Source organism: Giraffa tippelskirchi, chromosome 7, assembly GCF_054371585.1.
Source record: "Giraffa tippelskirchi isolate mGirTip1 chromosome 7, T2T-mGirTip1v1.2.pri, whole genome shotgun sequence".
NCBI lineage: Eukaryota > Metazoa > Chordata > Mammalia > Artiodactyla > Giraffidae > Giraffa > Giraffa tippelskirchi.
The window spans coordinates 22302042-22324477 of NC_137281.1; the positions used below are offsets into that span (position 1 = coordinate 22302042).

General features: G+C 40.4%; 2 protein-coding genes and 1 pseudogene across 45 annotated transcripts in view; all 3 read right to left on the reverse strand.

The window, feature by feature from the left end:
• LOC145513728 (cytochrome b-like) overlaps positions 1-10220 on the reverse strand; it is a 12393-nt pseudogene extending 2173 nt beyond the window's left edge.
• Positions 1-15361, reverse strand: part of ZNF23 (zinc finger protein 23) — a 25495-nt gene extending 10134 nt beyond the window's left edge. For 6 of the 24 annotated variants that reach the window (XM_081512528.1, XM_081512519.1, XM_081512537.1 and 3 more), the window contains exons 1-3: positions 4137-4162; positions 3617-3733; positions 2455-2506 (exon numbers count right to left, since the gene is read on the reverse strand). The gene's annotated coding sequence lies outside the window, so the exon portion shown is untranslated. Of the gene's footprint in view, positions 1-2454; positions 2507-3616; positions 3734-3846; positions 4163-6977; positions 7113-8467; positions 8525-15241 lie in introns of those variants that run through there. The other 18 variants (XM_081512526.1, XM_081512514.1, XM_081512539.1 and 15 more) reach the window with 6 other exon arrangements.
• Positions 1114-22436, reverse strand: part of ZNF19 (zinc finger protein 19) — a 109778-nt gene continuing 88455 nt past the window's right edge. For 5 of the 21 annotated variants that reach the window (XR_014060208.1, XR_014060223.1, XR_014060212.1 and 2 more), the window contains 4 exons: positions 20069-21540; positions 19714-19982; positions 15242-15361; positions 6869-7112 (listed from right to left, as the gene is read on the reverse strand). Coding sequence is in view for 2 of the 21 variants with exons in the window: in XM_081512541.1 (XP_081368667.1) it covers positions 20453-21540 (1088 nt within the window). In the remaining 19 variants the exon portion in view is untranslated. Of the gene's footprint in view, positions 2507-3616; positions 3734-3846; positions 4000-4136; positions 4411-5433; positions 5547-6868; positions 7113-8467; positions 8525-15241; positions 15362-18764; positions 21541-22436 lie in introns of those variants that run through there. The other 16 variants (XR_014060205.1, XR_014060215.1, XR_014060213.1 and 13 more) reach the window with 7 other exon arrangements.

The following is a 22436-nucleotide window of genomic DNA, read 5'->3' on the forward strand; positions in this document are numbered from 1 at the left end:
AAGGCTGTATATTGTCACCCTGCTTATTTCACTTATATGCAGAGTACATCATGAGAAACGCTGGGCTAGAAGAAACACAAGCTGGAATCAAGATTGCCGGGAGAAATATCAATAACCTCAGAAATGCGGATGACACCACCCTTATGGCAGAAAGCAAAGAAGAACTAAAGAGCCTCTTGATGAGGGTGAAAGAGGAGAGTGATAAAGTTGGCTTAAAGCTCAACGTTCAGAAAACTAAGATCATGGCATCTGGTCCCATCACTTCATGGGAAATAGATGGGGAAACAGTGGAAACAGTGTCAGACTTTTTTTTTTGGGCTCCAGAATCACTGCTGATGGTGACTGCAGCCATGAAATTAAAAGACGCTTATTCCTTGGAAGGAAGGTTATGGCCAACCTAGATAGCATATTTAAAAGCAGAGACATTACTTTGCCAACAAAAGTACGTCTAGTCAAGGCTATGGTTTTTCCAGTGGTCATGTATGGTTGTGAGAGTTGGATGGTGAAGAAAGCTGAGTGCCGAAGAATTGATGCTTTTGAACTGTGGTGTTGGAGAAGACCCTTGAGAGTCCCTTGGACTGCGAGGAGATCCAATTAATCCATCCTAAAGGAAATCAGCCCTGGGTGTTCATTGGAAGGTCTAATGTTGAAGCTGAAACTCCAATACTTTGGCCACCTCATGCGAAGGGTTGACTCATTGGAAAAGACCCTAATGCTGGGTAGGATTGGGGGCGGGAGGAGAAGGGGACGACAGAGGATGAGACGGTTGGATGGCATCACCGACTCGATGGACATGGGTTTGGGTAGACTCCGGGAGTTGGTGATGGACAGAGAGGCCTGGCGTGCTGCAATTCATGGGGTCACAAAGAGTCGGACATGACTGAGCGACTGAACTGAACTGAACTGAACTAAACTACAAAAGGTTCTACCAATTTTATTACATAACGTTTTCTCCATAACCCCTGATTACTTTTACCTAATTGTCTAGAGACCCAGTAAAGAGTGAACTCTCACAAAACTCTGAGTCCTTATATATCATGGGCGAATCCTTTCAAATCTTTAAGAAATGAATAATTCTAACACTATTTAAACTGTAGCAGACACCAGCAAAATAAGTTAGTAGTAGTTTATTAACGGGACATCATGACTAAGAGGGATCATCCCATGAATGCAAGTAAAGTTCAATACTGGCGTACAGACTGTACTTTTTCACATTAATAAATCAAGGAAATATAAACATACTCTCCATCTCAGTGGATGTCAAATGTGTTTGATAAAATCCAACATTCATGCCTAAATTTTAAAACTAATACCCTAGGAAACCTCTCATATGTAGGTGATATACATACAAAATTATTCATTATCAGCAGTATTTTAGTAACAAAATAATTGGAAACAACTCACATGTCCACTGAGAATACATGAACGAGCAGTGTTAGGGAAATTAAATAAATAGTCTTGTTTAGGCTTCAGAGACAAAGCAGAGCGGGCCTCTGACCTCGCTTCTGACCTACCTGGACATGGCCCTGACTACTGCTATGGGTGCCAGCCACACCTGCTCTGAGTGTCAGAAGAGAAACACGATAGATAGGGAGCAGATCTTGGAAACTGTTAAGTCCCTGGAGGAGGTCTGGCCAACCACTCCCAGACTTAGCAACATTCCAAGATTTGCAGAAAAAAGCAAACAGCATTGTAAAAAAGTTAACATAATACCAGTGCTGCAGTTATGCTCAGATTGACAATGATATCAGTTCGCTTCCTGGATCATAAAGGGGAACCCAAACTGCAATCTTTGAAGTCTCACCCATGGGGAGGATGCCCTGCCTGGGACCTTTTCCCAATTGGGACTCCAGATGTGCTGTGACACGGGACTTCCCAGTGCTGTTTGAGTCTGGAAGTTGGTCAAAACCCAATTTGGTGATGCAGCCTCTGCTGTTTCTGTTTCTCTTTTAACGTTAGTATATTAAAAATAAGCTACATAATTTTCTAATAAATATTGCTATTGTTTACTTGTATGTAACAAGTGGCTTATTTTGTTAACAAATCCTTTGACCCTGAGATGAAGTGAAAACTTTCAGCAAAACAAGCTGTCATACTATTTTTACAATGGAACATCACCCAGTAGCAAAAATGAATGACTTAGCAACACACACAATCTGGATGAATTTAGGATCATAATACTGAGTTAGGCAAGTCTCAGAAGACTTGCCCAGAAAACTTACAGACACCATGACACTACCTTCATAAAACTCAAAAACAAACAGAACTAATCACATTATTTACAGAAACAAGTGTATGTGATAAAATTATTTTTTAAAATAGGTAAGGGAATGATGGATTTCCCTAGTGGCTCAGTGGTAAAGAATTGCCTGCAATGCAGGAGACTCGGATTCAATCCCTGCGTCAGGAAGATCCCTCGAAGAAGGAAAGAGCAACCCACTCCAGTATCCTTGCCTGGGAAATCCTATGGACAGAGGGCTGTCCTGGAGGGCTACCGTCCTTGGGGCTGCAAAAGAGTCAGACATGATTCTTAGCAACTAAACAACAGCAAAGGCTATGATTAACACAAAATTCAAGAGAGTACCTCTAGGGGACAGAAAGTGGGAGCTGGAGTGTGGAGGCACGTACAAACACATGCAGCCATATTGGCAATGTTCTCCTTTTTATTGAAGTGTTTCATGGGTGCTCACATCACTACTATGCTTCATAAATGCCATGCTAGATCAATCTTCTGAATACACGAATTACATTTAAAATATATACTTATCTATATGGTATGAAATAATTTTCAACATGCAAAAGGTACTGTGCTATCTTTTGTGTAAAACAAAAAGGAACTATAAGAAAATATATATGTATCTGGTGATTTGTGCAAAAACAAATAAAAGGAAAAACCAGAAACTAAGGAGAATGGGTGCCTCAGGTGTGGATGGGAAGTCGATGAAAGAAACTCAGGGAATGGAAACAGGGTAGAAGGAAACCTGGGGTGTAGAAGGGGTGACAGGAAATGACACCTCACTGAGTGTGTCTTTTTGTTCTGACTTTCTAACCATAGTAATGCTTTGCATATCAAAATACACACACACACACACACACACACGCATACATATATTAAAAAAATCAACCAACCAGGATGGGATGGGGGTGACAACCTCCAAAAACTAAAAACAACAGCAAATGAGCCTAACCATACCACAACATTACTTCACTGAAGCTATGGGAAAGAAAACAAGTAACTATGAAAAATAATATTTTAACTAAATACTGTAAGGTTAAAAAGACCTGCACCCAAAGGCTTCTTGAGGTTGTATGATTTTTAAATTTATTTCCATTCTTCCCTATTTGGCAGTTAAAACCTAAGACCACAAATTTTCCTTTGAATACACTACAAACCACATTCCAAAAGCTTTTCAAATATATATATATATATATATATATATATTTTCATTACTGCTTTACATTTTTAGTAAAGTTGCTTTCCTGAGGGTATGAATGAGCAATTCAATAACTATTTTATGGGTATTCTAGGACTGAGAAAATCAGTATATTCTACATTGTAAAAATCATTCCCAGGTCATCGTCATCCCACAGCCCCAGAGGTGTTGGGTCAGGTTACCTTTTGGAACTGACATCGCTCCAGAAGACAGTGCCCTCCAAAATCCGGACTTCTTCCGCTCTCGGGTGCCCTGGAGGGGCTCTGCTTTTTCTGTTCCCCCACTGACCTCGATTCACCCTGTGTTAGGAAGTAAGGCACATAAAGCTTATACTTGAAACGCATACAGATAAAAGCCCTTGCACTAACCCAACACGTCGAAAGAGTCGTGATACTATCTTAGGCCTCTTCACCTGTGCAAATATTCCACCCTCTGGCTGCTCCAACACAAGCTCCCAAAAGGCCAGTAGCATCTTCTCCAAAGTGCTAGTTGCTCGCAGCTTCGCGGTTGTGACAATAACCCAGGCTTCGCCTTCTACTCGACGGAACGTAACCGGCTACTAAGTCTAAAGCAGGCGCGAAGAGGAGCGGAAGAAGCCGACAGATACAGGAGATCCACCTCAACGAAGCGTGGAGGACCATCACAACCGCAACCAGAGCTTTTGACCAGGCACCGCCCCCACCTCCCGCAGCCCACACTCACCTCCGAAGCTGGCCGCTCCGCGGCGCGGCCGGAAGTACGTCACCAGACCGCGGCCGAGTCTCTCTAGCAGCAGCATCGCCCCTTCTCGGATGTGCTGTGACCCCGCCCCCTGCAGCGGAATCCCGGGTACTCTAGCCTGGCTTCCTTCTCCCGGCTGGGCTGCGGGTCTAATAGAGAAAGCAATGCCCCTCGAGGTGGACTGGGGAAGGCAAGAATGAGGCGAGCGATGGACCCAAACCAGGGGCTGGCGTCGGGTATCTGTATCGTAGTAAAGCTGCAGGTATAACCAGATTTGGGAGTTCCCGGACTGGACCCCTGATCACACGATGTCAAACCTAAGGCCCCCTTTTTGAAACAGATATTTCCTAATGACCACCATAAACTCCTGTCATGAAACTCATAGATAATAGCTTAGAAGATCATAGACAGTATAAACAACCTACACTTTAAAAAGTAATGTTATATAATGCTGCTGCTGCTAAGTCGCTTCAGTCGTGTCCCACTCTGTGCGACCCCATAGACGGCAGCCCACCAGGCTCTCTCGTCCCTGGGATTCTCCAGGCAAGAACGCTGGAGTGGATTTCCTTCTCCAATGCATGAAAGTGGAAAGTGAAAGTGAAATCGCTCAGTTGTGTCCGACTCGTAGCGACCCCATGGACTGCAGCCTACCAGGCTCCTCTGTCCATGGGATTTTCTAGGCAAGAGTACTGGAGTGGGGTGCCATTGCCTTCTCCAATGTTATATAATAAAGGAGAAATAAAATAATTTATAATTTAAAGTGTATGTATTTCAGTAGGTAAATGTTTGGTAAGTCTGTTGTAGACCTAATAGTGAAATTGCTCAGTCGTGTCCGACTCTTTGCGACCCCATGGACTGTAGCCTACCAGGCTCCTCCGTCCGTGGAATTTTCCAGGGAAGAGTACTAGAGCGGGTTGCCATATCCTTCTCCAGGGGATCTTTCCGACCCAGGGATTGAATCGAGGTCTCCCGCATTGCAGGCAGATGCTTTACCGTCTGAGCCACCAGGGAAGCCCGTAGACCTAATAAGTCCTCAGATAACTTGCCTCTACATATAGAACATGCGGGGTCCACAGCCATAATTCTGTATCTTATATTGGTATTTCAAAAAACTACAAGGTGTGATCCAAAATGGTTGATCACAGAATCTCATTACACATACACAGTAGTTACATTTCTGGAGAATCAGCTATGTCAAAACTGTGCAAAAATACACTGTTTATCCTGATTAAAAAAAAACAAACACTCTAGATTCAGGTCATCTGTAAGCAGTTTTTACCTATGTGAATGTCCATCAAGACGTATGAAAGTCTGTGAAAACTTTCCATAGGCAGGTCTATGTTGTGCACTGCAGGATATGTTACTCCTGGCTCCCAATCAACACTGCCAAATCTTGTAACAAAAATAGCCCAGTTAAATTCCAGAATGATCATTAAAATGTAATTTTTACTTTTAATTTTGTTCAAGGTAAATGGCAGATTGAGATAGGTGGCTGTCTATATAAGCCTTATATATGTAAATAACTCAATGGTGTAGTTAGGAGGCAAGTTTGGAGTTCCACCAACTTTGGGTTGGTGAACTGACAGCAGTATGTTTGTTAGGTGAGTTAGTAGAACCTTATATGCTTTGACTTATTTTGGGGGTTTGACAGGGTGATAATGGTCTATAAAGCATGAGAATTAGTGGGAGGATGGTAGGGGTTTGGTTAGGCAAGCTATTTATCAGATGTAAGTGTGCATGTGTGGTATGTGTGTAACTGCTCTGTATCTTGTGACCACTGACACAATAACACATTATGATAGATGATGTTGGAAAATAATACTCAATTTAAGCTCAGCTACTTCTTGTACAAGGGCTTCCCTTGTAGCTCAGCTGGTAAAGAATCCGCCTGCAATGCAGGAGACCCTGGTTCAATTCCTAGGTTGGGAAGATCCACTGGAGAAGGGATGGGCTACCCACTCCAGTATTCTTGGGCTTCCCTGGTGGCTCAGCTTCCCTGGTAAAGAATCCACCTGCAATGTGGGAGACCTGGATTCAATCCCTGGGATAGGAAGATCCCACAGAGAAGGAATACTTCACTCTAGTATTCTGGCCTGGAGAATTCCATGGACTGTATATCCATGGGGTTAGGAAAGAGTTGGACAACACTGATCGACTTTCACCTTCACTCTCAAAGCTCAGCTACAAGTTTCTTGACTGTGTTAAGGCCTCTGGTGGCCATAGCTGAGTCCCAGCATCCCCCTCAACTTAAAAATACCAGAAGCATGAAACCAATGAGCATGGCTGATTAATCATTAGTCTATTGAAGTGTATTACTGAAGGGGAAAGAATGGGTGATTTTAGGTGAAATAATCTTTAAGTAAGAACCAGATGCCAGATATAGTTCATTTATAGAAACCCTCATGGTTCATTGGCCTAGTACAAGGAAAGAGGCACATTTGTGGGTGAGCTGATGATTTATCATGGCTTGATAATTATGCTCTGCCTATTAATTATGATAAGCATGATGATTGGAAATGATTAGCTTTATGTGATGTGCATGATTTTAAAAATATGTCCTATGCAATATTAATCAATTCAGTTATCCCTGTGAATGTTTGTGGGGACTGGAATCTAATGTGAGTTGACTGTTAATGTGTATGTAATATCAACAGGCTGATGTACATACTTATATACATAGGATAGATAAATAATTAATGATTATACATATCATATACTATGCATGAGAAGGCATATATATTTATTTACGTAAGTGGAAGGGCACAAAATGCACAAAGCACACCATAATATTAGTTTTTTTAGATGTCATTTTTAAATACTCACACAGTACTTAAAGATAGTGTAAAATGTTCCATAACCAAGTTGTTCAGGGAATCACTGAAGTAGAGTTCAGCTTTGGGTGTTGATGGAGGGCTGGAGCGTCTTCCTTGAGTCAGGGAAAAATGTTCTTTTCCTTTTCTGTTTTAGAAGAACAAACTTATAAATACACTACAAAGACTCTTTAGGAGGTTCTCTACAATAATGCTTGTTAGTGGTATAAGGACTACAATTATAGGAAAATACAGAACAGATCCTCTTTGTCAAATGATAATAAATGAGTGACCGACAGTTTGTCCTCCAATTCACATCACTGTTAAGAAGTCCCCTACAAGCATGCTGTTAATAGGTCCCCTACAAATACTTTGGCCACCTGATGCAAAGAACTAACTCATTGGAGAAGACCCTGATGCTGGGAAAGATTGAAGGCAGGAGAAGGGGACGACAGAGGATGAGATGGTTGGATGGCAATCACCGATTAGATGGACGAGTTTGAGCAAGCTCCAGGAATCGGTGATGGACAGGAAGCCTGGCGTGCTGCAGTCCATGGGGTCGCAAAGAGTTGGACATGACCAGCAACTGAACTGAACTGAACAAGTACTCAGGATAAACACTGGCTGCTGCTGCTGCTAAGTCGCTTCAGTCATGTCCGACTATGTGCAACCCCATAGACGGCAGCCCACCAGGCTCCCCTATCCCTGGGATTCTCCAGGCAAGAACACCAGAGTGGGTTGCCATTTCCTTCTCCAATGCATGAAAGTGGAAAGTGAAAGTGAAATCGCTCAGTTGTGTCCGACTCGTAGCGACCCCATGGACTGCAGCCTACCAGGCTCCTCAGTCCATGGGATTCTCCAGGCAAGAGTACCAGAGTGGGGTGCCATTGCCTGCTCCGAAACACTGGCTAAGAGGTCATAATTTTATACTTCGTTGTTTTACTATATGAAGTATTGGGACCACTGATAAAATTAAGAATGAGATGGTTAATGCTAGTACACCTCCTGTTTGTTATAAATGGATCACAGAATTGCATATGAAAATAAGAAATATCATTCTTATTTGATGTGAGGGAGAGCACTGAGGAGGTTAGGTGGAGTATAACTCTCTGGGTACCCTAGAAGGTCAGGTGAGACTAGTATTAGTAAGATTAACATTAGAAATATGAACAAGGCACCCAAGATATCTTTAATTGTGTAGTATGGATAAAATGTGATATTGTTCATTCAGGATGAGATCCATTTTGGACTATTAGAGCCTGTTTCATGAAGGAATAATACGTGAAGAACTGCTCAAGCTGCAATAATGAATGGGAGAATAAAGTGGAACATCAAGAACAGGGGAAGATGGCTTTATCAACTGAGAATCCTAAGAGTCATTTGACTAGGTTACTGCCAATGTTAGGAATTACTGAAAGGAGATTTGTAATTAATGACTGTTGCTCTTCAAAAGGATATTTAGCCTCGTGGTAAGACATAATCTATAAATGCTGTGGCTATTACCTTAAATAGTAGGATGATTCCAATGTTTCATATTTCTTAGAAAGTACAGGCCTCTCCCTACATGGATAAATAAGCAAACAAAGAGTAAGAACAGGAAAGGTACAATTGCATATAAATACCAGATAATTCATCCATAGTTTATATTTTAGTAGATATGGGTTACAGATGAGAAGGCAGTTATTATATCTGATGTATAATGAATTGTTAGGAATAACCCTGTTAATATTTGTATAATTAAATATAGAGCAGGGATGAAAATTTCATCACGCTGAGCAATCATCCTAAAAGATGATGCTGTGAAAGTGCTGCACTCAATATGCCAGCAAATTTGGAAAACTCAGCAGTGGCCACAGGACTGGAAAAGGTCAGTTTTCATTTCAATCCCTAAGAAAGGCAATGCCAAAGAATACTCAAACTACTGCACAATTGTACTCATCTCACATGCTAGTAAAGTAATGCTCAAAATTCTCCAAGCCAGGTTTCAACAATACATGAACCGTGAACTTCCAGATGTTCAAGCTGGTTTTAGAAAAGGCAGAGGAAACAGAGCTCAAATTGCCAACATCCGCTGGATCATCGAAAAAGCAAGAGAATTCCAGAAAAACATCTATTTCTGCTTTATTGACTATGCCAAAGCCTTTGACTGTGTGGATCACAATAAACTGTGGAAAATTCTTCAAGAGATGGGAATACCAGACCACCTGACCTGCCTCTTGAGAAATCTGTATGCAGGTCAGGAAGCAACATTTAGTACTGCACATGAAACAACAGACTGGTTCCAAATAGGAAAAGGACTACGTCAAGGCTGTATATTGTCACCCTGCTTATTTAACTTACATGCAGAGTTGATCATGAGAAACGCTGGGCTGGATGAAGCACAAGCTGGAATCAAGATTGCTGAGAGAAATAACAATAACCTCAGATATGCAGATGACACCACCTTTATGGCAGAAAGTGAAGAAGAAATAAAGAGCCTCTTAATGAAAGTGAACGAGAAGAGTTAAAAAGTTGGCTTAAACCTCAACATTCAGAAAACAAAGATCATGGCATACAGTCCCATCACCTCATGGCAAATAGATGGAGAAACAGCAGAAACAGTGTCAGACTTTATTTTGGGGGGCTCCAAAATCACTGCTGATGGTGACTGCAGCCATGAAATAAAAAGACGCTTACTCCTTGGGAGAAAAGTTATGACCAACTTAGACAGCATATTAAAAAGTAGAGACATCTGGTCAAGGCTATGGTTTTTCCAGTAGTCATAAATGGATGTGCGAGTTGGAGTATAAAAAAGCTGAACGCCGAAGAATTGATGCTTTTGAACTGTGGTGTTGGAGAAGACTCTTGAGAATCCCTTGAACTGCAAGGAGATCCAACCAGTCCATCCTAAAGGAAATCAGTCCTGAATGTTCATTGGAAGGACTGATGTTGAAGTTCAAACTCCAATACTTTGGCCACTGGATGCAGAGAGCTGACTCATTTGAAAAGACCCTGATGCTGGGAAAGATTGAAGGCAGGAGGAGAAGGGGACGACAGAGAGTGAGATGGCTGGATGGCATCTCCGACTCAATGGACATGAGTTTGAGTAAACTCTGGGAGTTAGTGATGGACAGGGAGGCCTGGCATGCTGCAGTCCATGGGGTCGCAAAGAGTCGGACACAACTGAGCAACTGAACTGACTGACTGAGCTATCTGATAGGGCTGGTAGATCAATAAATGCATTGTTAACAATTTTGATTAATGGGTGGGATTTAATTAACAGTCATTAGTGTTACTACAGTTGGGACACGATTTTTCAAGTCATTGGCTATGATTACATTGCATGTAAGAATAATGACACACATTACATTTGCTTTAAGTACTATTTTGGTAGTTTTGTAGGTTTTTCTTCAAACCCTTCACAAATTTATTGTGGGCTTGGGTATTCTAGATTGAAAAATTCCATGGACAGAGGAGCCTGGTGGGCTACAGTCCATGAAGTTGCAAAGAGCCAGACACAACTGAGCATGCACTTCTATGGGTTAATAAAGTGGTTGTGTACTGTAATAAACTTTGGTGTATTGTTTTGTGCATAATGATTTTTAAAATTTGTTTAAGGGGAATATGTTTAATAGTTTTAAGGGGAATGTTTAATACTGTTTTGTTATACAACAGCTATGTCTACTGAGCAGTATCCTGATGTTTGAGATTCTAATAAAACCTTCTTAGGTATACTTCTTTCATGTTATGATAGAAATGCAAATTAAAACCACAAAGTGACACCCATTCACATACAATAAATGGTTATAATCAAGAACAAACAAAGATGTTGGCAACAATGTAGAGAAATTGGAACCTTTACATATTTTTTGTGAAAGTGTAAAATGGTGTGGACAATATGTACATTAGTTGGCATTTCTTCAAAAAAGGTAAAAGACAATTTGAGTTTGGTTTAAGAACACCATGCCTAGGTATATGCCACAAAGAACTGAAAACAGTTGTTCAAACAAAAACTTGTACATGAATATTCATAGCAGCATTGTTGACATTGGCCTAATGGTAGAAATAATTCAAATAACCCATCAGTGGATGAATAGATAAGTAACAGAGGGTGGATCTATAAAGTTCCATATTATTCCACCATACACAGAAATAGAGTAAAATGGTTCATCTGCTGTGGAAAAGAATACAGTATGGTGGCTTGTCAAAACCATAAATTAACGTATGATTTTTCAATGCCACTTCAGGATATACACCCAAAAGGTTTGAAGGATGGAGTGAAACAGATATTTGTACACCCATATTCATAGCAGCATTACACTGGCCAAAAGGTGGAAGCAACCCAAGTGTCCATGATACATGAACTGATAAGCAAAATGTGATATATACACAAAGATATATTATTCAGCCTTAAAAACTAAGGAAATTCAACTACATGCTACATCATGTGTGAGCCTTAAAGTCATTATGCTAAGTGAAATAACCTGGGAATAAAAGGATGACTATTATGATTTCACGTCTATGAAGTATTCAGAGAAGTGAAATGCAAAGACAAAGTAGAATGCAGTTGACAAGGGTTAAAGGGAGTTAATATTTAATGGATGCAGTTTCACTTGGAAAAAATGAAAAAGTATGGGAGATGGATGGTGAGGACATTTGAACAATGAAAATGTAGTGAATGTCATAGAACTATATACCTTAAATGGTTTAACTGGTTAATGTTATGTTCAATAGATTTAATCACAATGGAAAATGTGAATGAAGTACTGATACAAGTTACAACATGCATGAACACTGAAAATACCATAGAAAGAAGCCATATAGAAAAGGCCACCCAGACACACTCATCTTGTGTGCTTTAAATCCATCAAGGTTGTGAAAATGAAAGTCTCAAGATCACTTCCAGAAAAAGAAAACTGGATCGGAATAGAAAAAGACATTTTCATACTTTGGGACAGGTGGTAGAAGTGGGCCTGTAGATTGGATCAAAAGGTGAAAATCATAATGATTTCTCATATTGGGGTTATAGGGGTGTTCCCTGGGACGGTGTCCCTCTTGGGGGTAAAACACAATGGAAATTATCATTTAAACTGGCATATGTGGCAAATCAGTGATGACTGGGAAATGTGAAGTGAAAGTCGCTCAGTTATGTCCGACTCTTTGCAACCCCATGGACTATACAGTCTATGGAATTCTCCAGACTAGAATACTAGAGTGGGTAGCTCTTTCCTTCTCCAGGGGATCTTCCCAACCCAGGGATCGAACACAGGTCTCCCACATTGCAGGTGGATTCTTTACCAGCTGAGCCACTAGGGAAGCCCAAGAATACTGGAGTGGGTAGCCTATCCCTGATATCCTGAGCTATCAGGGAAGCCCAGGGAATGTCAACCTACAGATAAAGAATACATTATACTGCTACTTCAAATTTTCTGTATGTTCGAAGTTAGCAGAAAGTAAATAACGTTTCAAAACAAACACGTCATCTACTTTTCTGACATGGTATTAAGACATCAAACTTCATGATAGGGGCCAAGCCCTACCCACATTCAGCTCTCCTAAAATGGTTAAGTTAATTACTCTTATAGGAATCCACATATTATTATGAGGTACTGTGGGAAAATTATATTAGTAGTGACTATGTCTTGGGTGTTGTGGATGACTTAAAATGTGGTAGAAACAATGAGATTTTTGAATTACAATTTTCCACATCAAACTGCCAAAAGTTACAAGTAATACATAAATTTAGTAAAGTTGTATGATACAAAAGTAATACACAAAAGTCAGTTGAGTTTTTAACACACTAATAATAAAAAAGTATCAGAAAGAAAAATTAAGGAAACAATCACATTTACAACTGCATCAAAAAGAAAATATCTAGGTGTAAATTTAACCAACGATGTGAATGAAACACTTGCACAATGAAAACTGGAAGATACTAATAAACTGAAGAAGAAACAAATAAAAATAGTCTGTGATTGAGCACTGGAAGACTATTTTTAAACCGTTCCTCCAGCCAAAGCAGTGTACACATTCAATTCAAACACAATTAAAATGGCATTTTTCACAGAAACAGAATTAACAATTCTACCATGTGTGTGGAACCAAAAAAGACCTGAAATAGCCAAAGAGATTCTAAAGAAGAAAGAAAGCACAGCTGGAGTCGACTCACTCCCTGACTTCCAATTACACCACAAAGCTTCAGGAACCAAAACAGTGTGGAATTGGCACAAAAACAGGCACACCACCAGAGGAACAGAACAGAGAACCCAGAAGGAAACCCAAGGACATACATTAGGATCAAGTCCCCTCAATAAACTGATTCCCAGGAAACTAGATACTACACACCAAAGAAAGGCACTGGAAACTGTCTACACCACACACAAAACTACCTAAAATCCACAATTTTCCACATCAAGTCCTTTTCTGGCTCCTCTGAAAATGGATCACTGCCCCCAACCCAGGAGTCAGCCACATACAGGAAGCTTCACCCCGCTTTTTCTTTTGCCTTTTACTCCTGCAGCAGTGCCTCCCAGCAGGTCTTGAAAACACTGAATTCCTGTCTGCCCATGTGAATGTGTCCTGAGGAGAGTGAACTTCTGTCTGTGTTAACTCAGCCAGGCACCATCTGGAAGTCAAAGCCCTGGCAAATCCTGAGACAACCAAGCTCCTGTCAACTGCATGGAATCAAGTCCTCTAGATGAACACGCAGGCACCTCAAAAGTCAGAGAGGTAGACTTGGCTCTGCCTGCTGGCCAGCTGGGAAGTGCAGGCTTCAACCACTCAAACCTTTCAGTTGAGGCCCTACGCCAATCTGACAGGTCTGATGAATCCACTAAGTGTGGAAACTCAAATGGAGCCAATAATGCGAAGAAAAAGATTTTCAAAACACTTATCTGACAGAGGGTTTGTACTCAAATTATACCAACAACTATAGAACAAACAGCCCCATTAGAAATGGCTTTATATCTGAACAGGACACCTACTTGGCCAATGAAGATAGTAAATAAGCATATAAAAATATGTTCAGTATCACATCTCATTAGGGAATTACAAATTAAAACAATGAGAAAGTACTGTACAACTATTAAAACTGATGAACTAAAAAAAAAATGATAATACCAATTGATGCAAATGTGAGGAACAATAGAAACCATCCTTCACTGCTGGTGAAATGGATATACAGCTACTTTGCAAGACATTTGGGAAGATTTTTGCAAAGCTATACAAATCTCACTGTGGAAAACAATATGGTAGTTCCTTAAAAACTTAAAGTTAACATACGATCTATCGATTCCACTCCAGTATAAATACCCAAAATATTTGAAAGCAGAAACTGAAACAGATATTTGTACAACCATTTCATAGCAGCATTATTCACAATAGACAAAAGGTGGAAGAAATTCAACTACCCACTGACAGGTAAATGAAAAAGAAGATAAGGTACAAATGAATAAACACAATGGGATATGATTCAGCCTTTAAAACTAAAGTAATTCTCAAACATGCCACCACGTGGATGAAGCTTGAAGTCACCAGGCTAAGTGAAATAAGTCAGTCACAGAAATAAAATATTGTACAATTCCACTTATACAGATATCCAGAGAAGACAAAAATAATATGGTTTCCAGGGGTTGAGGGCACCAAGTTAATAGATAAATAGTTTCACTTGAGAAAGATAAAGTTCTGGAGATGGAGGTGAGGGTATTTGTACACTAGCATAAAGGTAGGTAATGCCACAGAACTGTACACTTAAAATGTTTAAATGGTAACTGTCATGTTATATATTTTTAATTACAATGGAGAAAAATGAATTAAGTACTGATAATTGTTACAATATGGATGAACATTGAAAACATTCTCAGTAGAAAAAAAGCCATATAGAGAAGGCCACCCAGATCACATGTTCATCTTGTGGGCTTTAAATCCATCAACGTTATAAAAATAGGGGAAAATCTAAGTAATCATTCCAAAACAACAAAACTGGATCAGAACAGAAAAAGTTATTTTCATACATTTGGACAACTGTTAAAAGTTGAAGTGGGCTTGTGAATTAAAATTATAATGTGGGAACCACAGAATTTCTTGATTGCGGGGTTACGTGTCATTCTGAGGAGAGAATTCCTGTTGTGGGTAAAACACACTAGTATTCTGTGTGAAGTGGCAAATGTGAATACTTTTTACTGCTGTGAAATTTTGTTTGAAATTATTAGAAAGTAATTTACTTTTCAAAACAACCATGTCAATACCATGCCAGAAAAACAGAAGACCTTGAACTCTGTGATAAATGCCAAGACTTACCTAGATCCAGTTTAACCAAAGTTGTAATATTAACTGGCCTTGTAGGGGTCCACATGTTATTAAGACATATCATAAGAAGATTACATTAGGAGCCACCATGTCTTTGGTGTTATGGATGACCTGGAATACAATAGAAACAGTGGGATTTTATTTTTTTAATAATTTTTTAAATAGTTTATTTGGAGGCATTGGGTCTTAGCTGTGGCATGTGGGATCTAGTTCCTTGACCAGGGAACAAGCCTAGACTCCCTGCATTGGGAGAACAGAGTTTTAGCCACTGAACCACCAGGAAAGCCCAACAGTGGGATTTTAGAATTACAATTTTCCACTTCACTCCACATTTAAAAAAAAAAACTGCTGGAATAAAATTCAATAAAGTTGCAAAATATAAAATCAATATATAAAAATCAGCTAAGTTTCTATGCACTAATAATGAACCATGAGAAGGATAAATTAAAAAAGCAATCCTACTTATAACTTCATAGAAAAGAAAAATAATACCTAGGATAATTTTAACCAAGGATATGAGACTCCTACTTATGCTCGGAAAACTATAAAGCCCTGATTTAAAAAATGAAAGACAACACAAATAAATAGAAAAATATTCTGAGCTCGTGTACTGGAAGAATTACTATTACTAAAATGTCCATTCTACCCAAAGCCATTTGTAGATTCAATGCATTCTTGATCAGATTTTCAAAGGCTTTTTTTCATAAAACTAGAAATAATCATCTTAATATTTGTATGGAACCACAAAGGACCCTGAACAGCCAAAGAAATCTTCTGAGAAAAAAGAAAACAGCTGGGAGTCAGAAGTCTCCCTCTGACTTCAAACTATATCGTGGAGCTAAGGTAACAAAAACAGTGTGTAACTGTCACAAACACAGATGTGCAATAAAGGAAAAGAATACAGAGCAAGCCCAGCAAAAAACTCACAGGCGGATAGTTAATTCATGAGAATAGGGCCAAGAACATACAATATGGACAATCCCCTGAAAAAAAATGGTGTTAGGGAAACTGGACACTATACACCAAGTAATTAATTAGAAAACACATGGGATGAAATGAATATAGACAAACTTTACAATTTATACCCAAACTTACCCCAAATTGTCCACAGACAAACTTAAATTAGGAAACTATAAAAATTCTGAAAGAAAACATTAAAAACAAATCTATATGACCTTGGATCTGGGGATGACCTTAATACACACCACCAAAAGCCTATCAACAAAAGAAAAAAGTTAATAATGTGGATTTTAAAAAATTAGAAATTTCTATTCTGTGAAAGATCTTATTCAGAAACCCAAAGACAAACCACAAATAGAAAGATGTTTGCAAAACAAATATCTAGTAAAGGATTTGTTCTCATTTTGTCCTAGGAACTCTAGAACAAAAAACCTCATTAAAAATGGGCAAAGATCAGAATAGACTCCTGGCCAAAGATGATATGCAGAGCAGAAATAGGCACACAAGAACACACCCAACATCAAGATTACATGCAACATAAACCACTGTTGTTGTTCAGCTGCTAAGTCGTGTCTGACTCTCTGCAACCCCATGGACTGTATGTAGCCCACCAGCCTCCTCTGTCCATGAGGTTCTCCAGGCAAGAATACTGGAATGGGTTGCCATTTCCTTCCCTATCACATATCATTAGGGAAATACAAATCAGAACGTAACAGTACTGCACATCTATTAGAACTGCTAAACTTCAAAACCTGACAATATCTATTGCTGGAGGGGGAAGACAGGAACTCTACTTCTCTGCTGGTGGAGTACAGTTACAATCATTTTGGAAGACAGTTTGGCAGTTTTTCCTATAACTAAACAAGTCTTACCATAGGATATAAAAATCAGACCTCTAGTATTAAGACAATTGTTTTGAAAAACTGTGTTCAAATAAAACTACCATAAATTATATACATCAGCTCTATTCATAATGGCCAAAAGCTTAAAGATACTAGGATGTTCTTCTGCAGATGAATGCATAAGCATATTGGGGCACTGACATGTGAAGGGCAAGAGCATATGTACCCCAAATATGCCTGTTTAATGTAAGAATTATTTTAGGCTGATTAATTTTTTAAACGGCAAACACATATCTATAAATCCATCAGAAGTTACCTTTTTATGAGGTCATTACAGAGGGGGCCTCAGCCAAGAATGAAGAAAGGCACAGAGAAAATCATTTTTCCCATCCTACATAGGCAATGGAATAGTTTAGCTATTGAAAGAAATGAACCACAAACCCAAGCAGAGACAAAGATGACTCTACATATATATTGCTAAGTGTTAAAATATAAAATAACATAATACCGGAGACAACAAACAAGAAAATAATTTATTTGGAGTCTTAAGAATTGCTATTCGGAAGACAGACTGAGTTAACCCTGAAAGTGTTTTTGGTGAAAGGTTCTTGTTTTATCTCAGAAAAATTCAGAGATGAGACAGAGAAATCAAGAAAGTAAAGCAAGCATTTATTTAAGCTAAAGTACACTCTCAGTGGGGAGAGCAGACAGGCTCAGGTGAATAGTTGCCCTGAGGTTTTTTGGCAAGCCAGTTACCTGGAACGTAATATTCACTGGGGAGAGAGGAGTTTGGGGGTCATGTTCTCTGATTTTTATCACAGCACCATCTTCCTGGAGGGAAGAGGGATTTTTGTCCTTATTTAGCATTGATTAGAAATGTCATGGCATTGGTACAGGATGGACACTTATCTGCAAGGCTTTATTGTAATGAAAGCATAATGAGCAAAAGGTTACATTCAAACACCAGATATTCCTGTGTTTTCCCACATTTCTTTGTTCTGCCTCCAGGACACTTATCTCCAAATGTATGGTTTCCAGTATGGAGGTTCCAAGGATCCCCCTCTCCTCTGCACAAGACGCATGGCTTCCTGCCATCTGACCCATGCTTCCCTCTCTCTGCTCATATCTAGCTTTTTGTTGTTTAGCTGCTCAGTCACGTTTGCCTCTTTGCAACCCCATGGACTATAGCCCCACCAGGCTACTCTGTCCATGGAATTTCACAAGCAAGAATAGTGGAGTGGGTTGCCATATCTAGCTGCTGCTGCTGCTGCTAAGTCGCTTCAGTCATGTCTGACTCTGTGCGACCCCATAGACAGCAGCCCAGCAGGCTCTCCCGTCTCTGGAATTCTCCAGGCAAGAATACTGGAGTGGGTTTCGATTTCCTTCTCCAGTGCATGAAAGAGAAAAGTGAAAGTGAAGTTGCTCGGTTGTGTCTGACTCTTAGCGACCCCATGGACTGCAGCCTACCAGGCTTCTCTGTCCATGGGATTTTCTAGGCAAGAGTACTGGAGTGGCCATATCTAGCTACCTTCCTGTTTTAACAAAAAGATTCTAGAGGGAGAGAAAGAGACAGGGACTTTTAAAAACAAAAGGCAATGAGGCTGATACAAGTTGCCTGGCGACAATCATGACTGACTCTGTTGGAAGTCTAGAAACGTTTGTCCTTAAAGAATCACCAGATGTTTCAGGGTAGAGGTAAAAACAAGTTGATAGATTTTCATGAATTACTTTAGTATAAGAAGACAATAAGTAAATAGGCTGTCATGAGTTTCTGGCAGATGTGCTGGAAGACTTCAACAGGTGAAAGACACAAACAAAATAAACCCTAAAATATAGAAAATACAAACAGACCAACTGACCATCCTCTGGCGCTTTCTCCCTGCTCGTTCTCTCCGTGTTCTGGGACGTTGAGAAATCAGAAAGAGTTGTCTGGCAGCTCCCCTTAGACCTGACTACACCTTGTGTCTTCACCTCCCCTAAGCATGCCCCACCCATCAGGGACACCATGCCAGAGGGAGCCTCAACAATCAATGATCCTGATATGTCAGGACTTTTTTGATTACAAGGGACTAGACACACTCAAGTGAAACAAACATTGTATTATAGATGATAGAAAGTAATCTTTACAAGAGATAAGTTGAAGAGTGGGTTCAGAGGTGTCAGATCCAAGGGCTCACATAGTATGTAACCTGGCCCCTCTCTGTCAGTCAGTCCTGCTAGTGCCTTATGGTGACTCCACTCACAGGCAGTCCCTCACTACATCCAGCACCTCCAGGATGACACAAGCTCAAAGTCCATTCTACTGGGAATGGTTTCTCCTTCACTAGGGTTCCATGAAAACTCATGACTTGGAATGCCTTTGGTCTGGCTTGGATAACATTCTCACCCTTGCACCAATCATAGCAATCAGAAGACAGAAAATGGAACTGGCTAGACATGCATCATGTACCCATCTTCCAGATGGGTGGAATGTGGGGTCAGCCCTCTCATACTGTCTGGACTGGAAGCATGTGAGATGTAGCTCCCTAAGGAAAGCTGAGGTGCTGTACTGGACATGTGAACAGATTCTGGCTCGGTGAAAGCAGCAGATCCCACTGCACAGCACAGAATCTGAAGTACAAGGTAAAAAGGGATTCACTTAGAGTTGGTGGCTATAGCTACCTGTCAAATGCTCTTGCTATCCAGCCACAGCAAGTTCTTCCATTTGCTGAAGAGCAAGGATGATGATGGTGGTAAACTCCAGGCTCCAGCCTTGAACATCAGGTTCTTGCATCTCAAGAGACTGGCACAGAACAGGTCTCCTGCCCTTGCAAGGCCCACAGACCTGTCTTGTTCCTGGGAGGTGGGAGCTCAGGATTCAAGCCTGCTCCCGGACACATTAATCAACCACTCCCCCAAACCGCTCATTCTTCCAGCCTCTTCTCTCTGTGCTACAAAGAACAGACACCAAATTCTAAGGGTGGTAAGGCAATCCTTGCTCAATGAAGTATCGGGAGTTTCAAGGATTATTCATTACCATGGAATTCGTAACTGGCAGGCTTTCCAAAGTCCACATGGGTGCACATGGTTCTCCAAACACCAAGAAGCCTGCGAAACCATCCATTAGGAGGCCGCATTGTTCACATCTTTGACTCTTAACAAGTACGAATGTCAAAAGTTGGCAACTGGAAGGTGAAAGGATTGCAGGGCCACAGTCTGCTGTTTGCTGTGGCCAGGAGCAGGCTCAACATTAGGAGAGTTATTAACTCGGTCTGGGATTCTAACTGGACTATCTTGGATCATCTACTGACATATGAACCAACAGCTGTAGCCTGAGGGAAGGAATCTGCAGCTAATCTGGGCCTGTGTCACACATTCTACCCAAGTGGAAGATGGAAGGCAAAGGAAATTGAGTGTACTGTTACCAGTAAAAGGGGGTAAAAAATTCTGGGAGCCCAAAACAACCAACATCCAGCACAGGCTTCTCTCCAGGGTGGACACAATCTAGCTGGGAAGATGTCCTAAAGGTTTTTTCATACTTGACATATTCACAGGGTTTCTTTCTAGTATGGACTCTTTGATGCTGAAGCAGATTTCTTTTGCTAGTGAAGACTTTTCCACACTCATCACAGGAGGTCTCCTGAATATGGATTCTTAGATGTCTTTTCAACTGAGCCTGAGTACTAAACACTTTTCCACAACATATACAGTCAAAAGCTTTCACCTCACTGTGGACTCGCTGGTGCCGAGTTAGTTTTGTATGGAAATTAAAGGCTTGCCCACATATTTTACAAGAGTAAGGCTTTTCCCCTGTGTGAATACGCTGATGCTGACTAAGATGAGAAGTCCTTCCAAAGCTTTTGCCACACTCATTACACTCATATGGTTTCTCTCCAGTGTGGATTTTCTGATGTCGCAGAAGTGATGAATTACCAACAAAAGCTTTTCCACACTCATTACACTCATAAGGTTTCTCTCCAGTGTGAATTCTCTGGTGTATAACAAACTCAGAACTACTGGTGAAACCATTTCCACACTCCCTACAGAGATAGGGTCTGTCCCCACTGTGGATTCTCTGATGCCTGATCAGATTTGCATTATCATTAAAGGCTCTCCCACACTCTTCACACTGAAAGGGTTTCTCACCAGTGTGGATTCTCTGATGTCGAATTAATGAAGAATTGCCATTAAAGGCTTTTCCACACTCATTACACTCAAAGGGTTTCTCCCCAGTGTGGATTCGCTGATGTCTAACATAGTAAGAAAAATAGCTGAAGCATTTCCCACACTCCTCACATCTGAAGGGTTTCCTATCATAGTGGATTCTTAGAACCTTTCCTCTAATATTTTTCACTGTAAGGATTTCCTGGTGTCGCTCCAGTTCACATGTTTCTAGGAAGCTGCTTTTGTTAAGAACATTCTTCTGTGGCCCATGTGACATCATCATATCTCTTTCTTCAGAAATTCCCCATGTTGGTGTTAACTCACTGTCCATGTGGGTCCTGGCATCTGACATAACAAACAGAAAACAAAAATGCCACCTGAGAATTATACCAAAAACAAAAGAACATTGAAAATTATAGTGGTTACCCCTTATCTGCAGTACCTCTTTCTGCAGTTTCAGTTTCCTTGTCAAGCACAGTCCAAAAATATTAAATGTAAAATTCCAGAAATAAATAATCCTTAAGCTTTAAATTGTGCAATGTTCTGAATAGCATAATGAAACCTAGCACCAACCCACTCCAACCAGATATAAATCATCCTTCTGTATATGCTACCTGACTATTACTAAGTAGCTGATTCAGTTATCAGATAGACCTTTTCAGGATTTCAGTACTTGTGTTCAAGTAACCCTTATTTTACCTCATAATGGCTCCAACGTGCAAGAGGAGTGACACTGGCAACCTGGATATTCTCTTACTGTGTCTAATTTATCACAGGTATGCATATATTAAAAAAAAGACATGATAGATATATAGTTGATTCTCTGTACCCAAGAAAGCAGACCCCACAGTTACAAAGGTCCTAGAGTCCAGCCCCTGTGGATACCCAGGGATAACTACATAGGGCTCGATACTACCTGCAGTTTCAGGCATCCATTGGGGATCTGAAAACATATGCCCCATATGTGACTATCCCTGGTGGCTCAGTTGGTAACGAATTTGCCTGCAATACAGTAGACCTGGGTTCAGTCCTTGGGTTGGAAAGATCCCCTGGAGAAGGAAATGGCTACCTACTCCAGTCCTCTTGCCTGGAGAATTCCATGGACAGAGGAGCCTGGTGGACTACAGTGCATGGGGTTGCAAAGAGTTGGACATAACTGAGTGACTAACACTTTCACTTTCACAACAGAGATTTTAGAGATTACTAAACTCCCAACATCAGCCTGCTTTTCAGACAAGGCT